The 12,391-nt window shown below is 47.0% G+C and overlaps 1 protein-coding gene across 1 annotated transcript in view; it reads right to left on the reverse strand.

Annotated features, from left to right (window-relative positions):
• Positions 1 to 9,577: 9,577 nt before the first annotated feature.
• Positions 9,578 to 12,391, reverse strand: part of LOC144943966 (uncharacterized) — a 38,973-nt gene continuing 36,159 nt past the window's right edge. The window contains exon 17 of the mRNA XM_078871883.1: positions 9,578 to 12,231. Within this exon, the coding sequence (XP_078728009.1) occupies positions 11,409 to 12,231 (823 nt within the window). The 3' untranslated portion in view covers positions 9,578 to 11,408. The remainder of the gene's footprint in view (positions 12,232 to 12,391) is intronic.

Consider the following 12,391-nt stretch of genomic DNA (forward strand, 5'->3'; position numbering starts at 1 on the left):
GGAGGAGAGGAGCAGAGGGAGAGCGAGCGAAGCCAGCGGAGCGAGCAAACGGAGGGACATTGAGTGACGTTGATGGGGAGTTGTGCGTTGGAGAGAATGGAGGGACATTGAGTGACGTTGATGGGGAGTTGTGCGTTGGAGAGAATGGAGGGACATTGAGTGACGTTGATGGGGAGTTGTGCGTTGGAGAGAATGGAGGGACATTGAGTGACGTTGATGGGGAGTTGTGCGTTGGAGAGAATGGAGGGACATTGAGTGACGTTGATGGGGAGTTGTGCGTTGGAGAGAATGGATGGACATTGAGTGACGTTGATGGGGAGTTGTGCGTTGAAGAGAACGGAGGGACATTGAGTGACGTTGATGGGGAGTTGTGCGTTGGAGAGAACGGAGGGACATTGAGTGACGTTGATGGGGAGTTGTGCGTTGGAGAGAACGGAGGGACATTGAGTGACGTTGATGGGGAGTTGTGCGTTGGAGAGAACGGAGGGACATTGAGTGACGTTGATGGGGAGTTGTGCGTTGGAGAGAACGGAGGGACATTGAGTGACGTTGATGGGGAGTTGTGCGTTGGAGAGAACGGAGGGACATTGAGTGACGTTGATGGGGAGTTGTGCGTTGGAGAGAATGGAGGGACATTGAGTGACGTTGATGGGGAGTTGTGCGTTGGAGAGAACGGAGGGACATTGAGTGACGTTGATGGGGAGTTGTGCGTTGGAGAGAACGGAGGGACATTGAGTGACGTTGATGGGGAGTTGTGCGTTGGAGAGAATGGAGGGACATTGAGTGACGTTGATGGGGAGTTGTGCGTTGGAGAGAATGGAGGGACATTGAGTGACGTTGATGGGGAGTTGTGCGTTGGAGAGAATGGAGGGACATTGAGTGACGTTGATGGGGAGTTGTGCGTTGGAGGGACATTGAGTGATGTTGATGGGGAGTTGTGCATTGGAGAGAATGGAGGGAGATTGCGTGATGCCGACGGAGGAGATGTGAACTATACGCGTTAATAAAGAACTGAGAAAGACAAATAAGCTGTCGCGTCAGTACGAGTCCTACACGTGTACCCCACCCCGTTAATGAGTAACCTCTTGTTGTTGTTTTAATTACGATGAATTTTGACTTAAAGCTTTCGTGACTGCAGGAATTCATATTCTTTGGGTCATTCGGTAAAGTCACGTAGATAGGTTAAAAGAAATGAACAAAAAAGTACGACGTTTCGATCACGACACAAGTGGTCGTCATCAGGAGTCAAAACAGAGGTGGGCAGCTGCTGAGGCAGACTGTTTTTAAAGGGTTTAAAATGGGTGGAACCCAAGGGTCATAAACGAAGTGGGCGGAGCTAGTGATGTTAATGTGAGAGATTAGCATGTTAATGTGAGAGATTAACATGTTAATGGCAGATCGCAGAGCAGCAACGTCGAACTCGGCGAGCAATGTGGCTGTGTTAGTGTGGGAAATTTAAACCTGTCAATGTAAAATAAGAGTCGAAAATAACAACTAACATCGGAAGGTGGTAGGATGGGAACATCACAGCCAGTTATGACTTAAACTGGTTGATAACGTCCTTCCATTGATTGCTCAGTTGGTACCCATCTTCTCGATTGAAGCCGTGTCTGTATATGTGGATGGCTTCATGAACGAATCTTAGTTGATAGCCAGTGGGTTTGCAAAGTACCTTCGTCTTAGAGAAATCAATATCGTGTGAGCCCACCGCATTAAAACAGTGATCAGCCACGGCTGAGGTATTGGTCCTACCGTGTTTCAGATTTGCCTTGTGTTCACGGTGTCTCGTTTCCGTGTTCGTTAACATGCTAATCTCTCACATTAACATGCTAATCTCTCACATTAACATGCTAATCTCTCATATTAACATGCTAATCTCTCACATTAACATGCTAATCTCTCACATTAACATCACTAGGCCCGCCCACTTCGTTTATGACCCTTGGGCTACACCCATTTTAAACCCTTTAAAAACAGTCTGCCTTAGCAGCTTTCCCCCTCTTTTTTGCCTCCTGATGACGATCGCTTGTGTTGTGATGGAAACGTAGTAGTTTAATTTTCTTTGAACCTATCTACGTGACTTTACCGAAAGACCCAAAGAATATGAATTACGATGCTTTGGGGAGTGTCCAAATAACGCCTTGCCCTCTTACGAAATCTCATGGCCCGCGTGCGGGGATCATGTAACACGGATGAGATTTATATAAGACACGCACTAACACCCCTCCTCCCCCTGCGGCAGAAAGTTAATTAACTCTCATTTCGTTAATTATTTGAGACGGCGGTCAATGTTTGAAAGCGCAATCTGCAGACGGCGATGAATGTGGTGCCGTAATTGATGATAACCATGATGATGATGAGTGTCGGAATGACTTGATGCAAATGGTGGCGGCAACAAGGACATTGGTGATTGATGATGACGATGACACATTTGGTGATAATTGAACCATATGGCGGGACCCCGGGGTCCCGAATAAACGGAAGTCAAAATCGTAATTAATTTATTTTTGGCGACTCCGTCCCACCGCGCACATAAACGCCATGACCCACGTGGTGCGGATCGTTCTGTTGTCGTGTCGTGTCCAAGCGCAGCAGCGAGGACGAAAGCGCAGAAGAAACACAACTTTGAAACTTTGATTAGCGCATCGTGTAGAGCTCGTCGAGAGGAATAGATTGTCGTGTCGTTCGCCTTCAACAGACATAAAATGACGTCGCAACGCAGTTGATGCGAGAGCCGGGGGCTTATGGGACCCCGGGGTCCCGCCATAAGGTTCATTATGATCAGTGTAATGAAAATGATGAAGAATGTGACGTAATGATATGTATTTCTGTGGAAGCTGGCAAATCCTTCTCAAGTCTTGCCACTATCCCAAACGTAGCAATGCAGGTTAGGGTCCAGGCTAACTTTACGTTGCATTCCATGTAGTCTCTGCTGTGAATAATGACCTGTAATGCATTCCCATTGAACCACAAGACACGGCCGACTTGAGCATGCTTATATAATTTATTGAATATTACAAAATAAAATAGTATACATATATCGCAATTTCAAATCAAAATGCACTTGGTGGTGTATAGCGGTTAGGCGGGACGTTGAGGAATAACTCGCCTGAACGTCGGCTGCTAAACGCCGCGGTTCGGGTGGCGACTTGTGCCCCAGCCTGGATGGTGGCGGGGGTGACCCGTGGTGGCAGCGAGTCGACCGAGGCGTGTTCAAGATTTCCATCGTTGTTCACGTGCGACCGCGACACGAAGGCGACAGAACACAAATGTCTTTGTTGTTGTTGTATAAAGCCAAGCTGACAAAAAAACAAATGCGAGATAAGTTTGCTGCGGGTGGGCCCTGCTTCAGCGAATGATTGCCGACGGATCGAGGTCACGAGGTTGCGGGTCTTTTTTGTTTGTTTGCCGAAGAACGTTCGAGAACTTGACGGCTGGTCTGACATCAGCTGCACCAAGTGGCGTTGCGTGTTCAAGAGGCCACACTTTGTCGATGAGACTCGACGAAGTTGAAATCATAATAAAAGCAACAACGAATTATAGCAAGGTTGTTTAAATCACGGAGACTGAACGTAACAAACGATAATTATTAGAATGCCCTTTATTTAACAAGGAATTTCTCACCGAGTCTCATGATGCTACGGTGTTGGTGTTTTGCGGCTGTGCGGCTCTCAAACGTGTTCTCTGGTTGTGCACGCTACAAAACCGAATACAAGTCGGAGAGCAAACAAGTCTCGATGTTTTCGGGAGGGTCGTCCCGCTACAATCCGTACGTTCGGCCAACTCCATGTGTTCTGTTATCTCCTCGCGTCTGTGAGGCACACTAGGAAACTAGTGTGCCTCACAGACGCGAGGAGATAACTCGGATTCGACCAGATGCATTCCATCCCTTGCTGCGCTGTCTTCTCCTGGTCGCCTCGCGGTAGAAAAAGAGTGTTTTAATTCAGCAGTAAGTAAGCACATATCCGTATACGTTTTCACAATTTGCAACAATTTGCTGAAGCAGCAATAATAATAATAAAAAATCAGCTTTTGCAACGCTTTGCCGAGGCTCTGTTTTTGGGTCACGCATTGTGCAGAAGGCTCCTGTCCACATCATCAGAGCACCCAGTGGCACCAGTTTAAGAGGCCAGACCCTGCCGATAAGACCTCTCCAGGTTCGCTTGCCTTCATAAGCAAAAGCTCCTGGCAAACACATTACCACGTAGGTTTTCGCTGTTTTTCTCTACAGCTCTCCGTTGAGTTTTTGAGTCGCGCTGCGTGACGTTCGGCATGTCTGACGTTTTGCTCCAGTTCCTGAAGGAGCTCATGGAAGCAAAGCGTCGGGACATCCTGCCGACCAACTACGTGGCGGCACAACCTGAATACACATCAGTGTCATCCTGGGCAACATTAGGCCTGCATGCCGATGATGGATTTGTATTCCATTTAAGCGAGCGATTTGAAACAAACTCATATCCACTTGTTTATTTTACTTATAGAATGTGTTACAATTAACTGAGGAGTGGCACGATAAGCTGAATCGTTCTGCCTGGCACAGGTGGCAAGGGGAGAATCGTGGCATTGGTGACAAAAACACATACAAAGGACGATGTTAGAATTCTTCGAGCCTGAGTGCGGGAAATGCCATTTGAGATTTCTCGTAATTCCGGCAGCCAACGATCGTAGTACGATCATATACGTCGGAAGAGAAAACGGATCGTGAGTAAAAAGTAGATGGGGAGTCATGGTGAGATCCGAACTCTCATTCACCAACGAGCTTTTGACATGGAAAACGCCGTCACTCCCACTCCGACACCTTTCCCATCTTGACGAGTGAGAATTCTCCTAATTTATACGAACGCCCGATATGATAACTCTTAGAATTACGGGTAATCTTATCAAACGCCAAAACTTACGACATTGCTACAATGTCGTAACGCACTTCCTGTACTGGCCTCCATCGAGCTCCGTATTCTTGACCTCTCTCCCCTCTTCAAACACATTTGTGACCTCCCCCAGGACACACGAGTCAAACCGCACTCTGTTTTGTTTCCAAGAACGCATCATGACTGGCCGGCGGCATTCGTGTGAACGGCAACCTCACTCAGCAGCCATTCTCAATCCACTGCTGAACGCATTAAGGCAACCCCCCCCCTCCACCACCACCACCACATTCTGGCGCCTATGCCTTTTTGAAATAAAAGAAGGTGCAACATCGTGGGTCAATACATTGTCAGATTCGCTCCTGGTTAGATTAAAGGGAACTCAGCACTCCGCTGATGCCACTTCTTTGTGACTTATCCGTATTATTTTTTTTAGCCACACCAGCTAAGTGTGTGTGTGCAGCGGTAAGCGGTAGTGGAGCGTTTAGCGCGCTGCGCTATGAAGCCGGGGACCTGGGTTCGATTCCCGCTCACGGCCAACACCAGTGACGATTATCTGAACCGGTCATTGGGCCTCCTCCCCTAGGTCGACTCAGCCTCAAATGAGTACCTGGTGCGGTGTGTAAACGTCGTCACTAGGGAGACAAAGGCGGTCTGGCGTGGTGCTGGCCACCCACCGCCTCGTGTACCGTTCCGGCCTTCAGAGGTGTGCTGCTCGCTATTAGCACTTGCCCCAACAGTCTGTTACAGGCTCTCCGGGGGATCTTTGCCTTTTGTATAATGGGAGAATGCAGAGGCACACACCAATGCATACACACATCCCTCGTCAGTCCCCACAAGCTGTACCAGCAGCCAACAGTTTATTCGCGCGCGAGTAGCAATTGGACAAAAACTGACAATGCTTCCCCATACACGGGTTTTGCTCTTTGTTGGGCTTCATCAGCAGAGCGCAGCCATGCGGTCGCCTGACTTAGCTGCGGGCGCCGTTGCTATGCAGACAGAGGCCCTGCGCTTCCACGAAGATCACATTTTTAGCTTAATATTTAACGATACAGGTTATCTTCTTGGTTCTTTCGGTAAAGTCACGTAGAATGGAAATAATAAAATGTTAAATTTTAATTATTTTATTATTTCCATTCTACGTGACTTTACCGAAAGAACCAAGAAGATGAATCCCTGCAGTCACGAAAGCTTTAAATCGAGATACAGGTTATGTTTGTGATGGGAGTGAATGGATGGATGTGACCCATTTGTTTTTGATACAGCAGCCGGATTTTCCATTTTGAAGTACAGCGGTAGAAACAACTCCGCTTATTTGAAGCAATTAGTAATTTTCATTTGACTAAACGGAGTCATTTTTACTCTTTTTTTAAAACATAACTTTTGCCCTGCAGTGACCACAACTGGTATTGTTTGCTGCGATTTGCAGTGCAGAACAAGTTTTCTTTTAATAGCAGCAACCTTGATTATAACTGTCTCAATTGGGTAGAATCCATCACGTGTTGGGGCTTTTCTGACTAAAACGGTTTGTGATTGTACGGAATCATTAACGTGTAGCATTATTGGACTTAAAACTGAATCACTGCATCTTAAACTCGCTGATTTGACAAAATATGAAGGACAAATACATTCTTATTTTTATCCTGTTGAAAGGATGCAAAAATATTGTGTCCATGCTATTGATTTTCCAAACAACTTTTAAGTAAATAAGCGATACCTATTTGAACCAAAAATGTTATCCGAAAACATGGTCAGTGGCGGTAGAGGCAATGGAACGCGTTATTCTGGGAACGTTTTTTTTATTTTTTCCGGATTTCACATCGCCACAAAGTGGCACTGAAATTAACAGGAGTTAAACAGCACTGACTGAAACAAAAACACAGCTGCATTGGGATTGCGGGGTCCCCACTCTTGACTGGTGTGGGATCTAGACTCCAAGGGGTTAAGGTTATATCCAGGGCTTCGGCCATGTCACTCCGAACAACGATGGGCTAGTGTCACATGCCAAAAGTCTTACTTCAATCCCAACATTATTTAGTCTTATCACATTCAAGTCAATACTAGGAGAGTGGTTTTGCTCCTTTAAAGTGAATTGTATAATATACACAACGTGCTATTGGCCCCCTAATTTTTTTTTTCAATTTCGGATGTTTGTAAAATCAAGTGGGTGTATTTTTTTTTTCTTAAAAGTTTTATTATTTATTCAACAGTCTAAGAATGGGGGGAAATTCCAGCCTCAGACGCCAGTTGTTCCAACCCCGACATGTTTCAGCTGCAACAGTGAGGACGTGAACACGGTGACCCAGGCATATCTGCTCGGTCATCTAATTTGAAATCAGCCAACAACGTGATCAGCATTTGATGCCTTTATTAGGCAGTAACCTCGCATTACTAGGGATACGTTTTGAATGTGAAATTTGCAGATATTTTGAAGAGAATTTTTTATCTTTTATGGTACCAACTTAAAATGTATTCATGCTAACAATACTGACGTCATTTGATGGCACACGATGGAGATAAAACATGGCAGTGACGTCATCTTTTCGGATCTATCCAAAATAATTTTTTTTCCAGAATCATCCGAAACTTTGTATCTTGGCTCTATTCAGATGTGTTCATTTTTTACTCAAGTAATCTGAATTATTGGGAACACACTGCTACTGCGTAGTATTCAACCCAAGAATCGTACCGAGGGAAAGCTGCACTGCCGCTGTGTGGAGGAGCTTGAAACATCGGGTTGAGACAACTCAAGTTTAAGAAAGTTCTGCTTATTTTGCACCTAGAAGCTTGTTAAACAAGTATATGTGTCAATGCCTAAAACTTCCTTCAACGTTATACTTTTTGCGTGTATATATATATAATTAAGTAGCATTTCATGGAGGTAATTTGTTCACGAGTTAATATAATGAATACGAATAAGAATGTACAGTTGTCAATCCACTGCTGGATTAAGGCCTCCCCCTCGATCACAAAGGTTGTTGGACCGTACTTCAAATTGGATCGGGCTGGTTGGGTGAAGGAGGTGTTCAGGAATAATCCATGACGGGCAGGAATCACACTCAGATCGCCGGTCCATAGTGCAGTGTGCGAACCGCTGCACCACCACCCCAAATTCATTATATACAGAGTTAAATAATCATTTTGTAATTTGTACAAGTATTCTTGCAGCTCACAGTGGCTTCGTAAATACGTGGATGCATGTGTGGGGATGTTTCAAGTACTATAATTAAAAGGTAATGGTGCAGCCCTGCAATTTCATGCCCATGCCATTGCTGGTGGAACAGCTTCCAGAAGGAGCTCTATAGGGTATTTTTGGCCTACTCTTCGACACCCCTATGAGTAGAATAATATTAATTTCTTTCGTAAATAGTTTTTTTGGCAAACGAGTTACCAAACCGCAACTAAAAATACAAAGGCATCATAATGATATTCACCACGGCACGCTGCAAGAGTAACAATCCTGCATAATGAGGTCACGTTGCTAATTACCATAACCGCCATTACAATCTCCATGGCAACCAATTTGCTCTATGGAGGGAAATGCATGACTGTCTTTATTTGGTTTCGGAATAACTGTGGAAAGTGAACGCCATTCAGCTCTTCCAGCTGGCTTGTGTGTTGTTTTTCTCATCATTATTCGAAGCGTTTTGGGTATCTGCATATACACCGCAGATGCTGGGGTCCAATTTACCCATTATGGTGAATGTCCCCACTTTGCAAGAATTTGTTTGGTAACATTTGTGCCAATGATGACTCCTTCTGCCAAAGGAACGGGATCCGATCGCGAAGGGGCAGTGCGTTACGATGCACTTTGGTCACATTGACCAAGATGTTAATCATGTAAAATCACGTGTCTAGGAACAGGCGAAATATGACTTTGAAATACCTTTACTGTATATTCAGTCCTAAAGAAATGGAATTTGTGTGTCAGTGACAGCTCTTGAGTATTGTTTTTATCGTATAGAGTTGAGGAAGGGCTGATTATGAACGAAAGGAATGAGGAGTCCTATGGTATTGAACTACTGATGACTCGCTATGTACCACAGCATTTGACCTATGACCCTGGTAAAACAAATTAAGCAACAATTTTTACCATGCTAAGCAGTTTTTTACGCTCTCCCCCCTTCCTATAATTAGTTGAGTTGATAATCGTGAATATTATCGTAAATTGAGAAAAATACAGGTAACACCTTAGTGACAATGGACGCTTTGGGGGCAAATTAAACCAAAATAACGGGAATTTTCTAGATAAGCTGAATGTGTACCGCGTCTAACGGCCGTTGCTCTATTTAGGTTACGAGTTAAAACTTATTCCGATCGGCGATCAACTTAATATAATGTCTTCAGCGTGGATAAAATGAGGCAATCTTTGTTGGGGAAGTCAGCAGGGAATTTTCTATGGAATGCGGAATTTCCATCGTTAGTGGAAGCCCGCAAACAGAGATGTGAACTGCCAAACGCTTTGAATGAGAAGACAAGACACCATTGCTCAACAGAAAGGGAATGGATTGTGGTTATTATTTGGCCCAATATGAATTGGTTATTAATTGGCCATTCAAATTGGGATAAAATATTACGCTGTTATATTCTTTGGGTCTTTCGGTAAAGTCACGCAGATAGGTTCAAAGAAACTGAAAAAAACCACGATGTTTCGATCGCAACACATGCGGTCATCACCCCTTCTCTTGATGACGACCGCTTGTGTTGCGATCGAAACGTCGTCGTTTTTTGTTAGTTTCTTTGAACCTATCTACGTGACTTTACCTAAAGACCCAAAGAATATGAATTCCTGCAGTCACGAAAGCTTTAAGCCAAGATTTATTACACTGGTGTAACGTCAACACTGTTGTTCATTCAAAGCTATAACGAAATAAAAAAATACACGTACAAAAATAAAATAAATATTAAATTATTAACAATTAAAAAAGCCTCTAACAGTGGGTTTGTTCAACTTAAAAATAGCAAAAAATGTTCTTCTGAATTGTTTTAGCACTCCCGGCAAAATATAGAATGTACACATATTTATGTACATGGCAACCAACATGTACATATACATATGCACAAATGTACGCAATATACACAAATGCCATAAAGTATATACACACAGATACATGTGTATAGCAGAACACAAATGCATAACACATATGCCATTTCCTGCTTACTTATATATACACACGCACACGCGCGCACGCATTCGTACATACACACACGTGTGTAACGTACATTATACACGCAAAAATCGTACACCGTATTCTCACGATTATGATGCACTCTTTCCCCCTGCATTGCAAAGCAAACATTTCGGGGATGCATCTGATAGTCGTCTATATATATGTGTGTGTGAGATGATATTTGTATACCTTGATCCACCGGACACAAGTTTCGGGGCTGAGTCTCACGTTTTGGCGCGTCTTATAATCTGGAGAATACGGTGGCTGTGCGGAGCAGTTAAAATCGCACGTAGGCTGCATATGTTAACAATAACCATTACAATAACCGTCTCGGGTCATACTAGTGCATCACAAATTCGCAAGCATAACATTGCCATTGCAGGACCTCTGACATTTTTATGTAGAGTGGATTGTTCTGTATCATCTCTATGTATATAATCGTTATCCGTCATTATCATATATATATACGAGTTTGTATACGTGTGTGTACCGCATGATGGCATTGACAGATACACAGCATTCACACCCGTGTGGGAGTTAGGCTGAGGATGGGGGACATGGGGCAGGGCAACCCCCCCCTACCCCCTCGCCTTCCCTTGGTATTTCCTTATTTAGTTATTGCTTTGTTCTTGGTGATTTACGCAAAGGGTGGCAGGGGGAGCCCGATTGACGAGAATTCAACTCTCCGTCCACCTTTTGTCAGACGCCTTCATGAGTCGAAACACATTTTTGTTTGTTCAGCTGCGTGCGAGCGAGGTTTGAATGTGTGCGTAGTTGTGCCTGTGTGTAAAAGTGTGTGCACACACATTTGCACGTCAGTGTTTGTGTATATATATTTGTGTGTGTGCGTGGATGTATCTCTTATGTGCGTACAATGATTTCTGTGTAGATCTGTCTGTCGAGACGCATGTGGTCTGCCCCTTGTACGCTGCTGCCCGTCTCCGTGCAACGCTGTTTGGTCTGATTGTTGGCGTTTGAGCTGTTGGTTGCGTTTCACCGTTTGCACATTAAACCGCATCTTTCCCCAGGCTTCCTCGCCGGCCCGGATGAAAACCTGACGTGCATCTCTGCCTGGGCCGCACCGTCCCTTTCCCATCCCCACGCCTCCCTTCAGACGCCGTGGTTGGAATACCGCAGCCGACTTCGACCGCAATTTCCATCGCACATCCCATCCGATCCGTGCTAGCCATCGCCCCACCGGGCAGTGCCGAGCTCACGCCACCTCACGCTCGCCATGCTCCTCTTGACGTTATCAATGTATTCACTTCTCAATTTCACTTCAAGCTTGCGCTTGCTTGCGCTCTGCCCGACAGCGGAACCGACCCCGGGCGAACGGCAACTTCTCTTCCCGTGGCGGCGCTGTGCCACTGCGTCACCTGCTGAGCCCAGTGAGGTCGGCGCCCGCCGCGTCGCCCATCTTGTGGGTGGGCGACTCCTGAGCACGCATGAGCAGCTGGCTGGCGCTGCCGGTGCCGGCGGTGGTGCTGGTGGCGGCGGCGGCGGTGGCCATCGGAGCCCTGCGCGAGGTCACCCTGAAGCCTCCGACCCCGCCGCTGACCAGGTGGCGTGGCGACACCAGTCCCGAAACGGCAGCAAACTCGCGGCTGAACTTGTGCGTGCTGAGCAGTGAGCTGCGCAGGCTGTGCTGCTGCTGGCGCTGCTGCTGTCGCTGCTGCTGACGTTGCTGCTGCTGTTGCTGCTGTTGCTGCTGTTGCTGCTGCTGCTGTTGACAGGGCGAAGACGGGGACACGGACCTGGCCGTCGCTTCCCGCTCGCGATCCCGGAATGCCAGCGAGGCACCGTGTCGCGGCGACAGCAGCCCCGCGACGTGCGCCTGCAGCTGTCGGCCGTGGCGCGGTGACACGAGCGCGCTCAGCCGGTAGCGGTGCGGCGACGAAAGGCCGGCGATCGCCGCCGCCGGGCCCCCGGTGGTCACCGGCGGCCCGCAGCAGGACGAGTGCCCCGACGCGGCGGTGGTCACTGTGCGGTGCTGCTGCTGCTGTTGGAAGGCGGCGGCGGTAGCGGCGGCGGCGGTGGCGCGTCCCGTCGGCGAGTGGTGCTTGGCGGCGCGGCTGCACGGGGGCAGCGAGGAGCTGCGCTGGGGGGAGCGGTGCAAGCGGCGCGAGAAGAGGCCCCCAGGGCCACCCCGCAGGCTCTTGGGGGACGACTGGGGGCTCCGGGGGGACTGCGGGGACCTGCGCCGTGCGGGTGGTTAACGGCAGCAACGGTGGAGTTTAGTCGACCGTCGCCAACAAGCAGCAGAGACAGAATCTGAATCTCAGGCGTTACCTTCGGGCACGCCCTGTTTTGTGACGTTTGGTCAGTTCAATGCATTTCGTCACCGATAGTCTGAAC

The sequence above is a fragment of the Lampetra fluviatilis genome, chromosome 33 (assembly GCF_964198595.1).
Source record: "Lampetra fluviatilis chromosome 33, kcLamFluv1.1, whole genome shotgun sequence".
Taxonomy (NCBI): Eukaryota; Metazoa; Chordata; class Hyperoartia; order Petromyzontiformes; family Petromyzontidae; genus Lampetra; species Lampetra fluviatilis.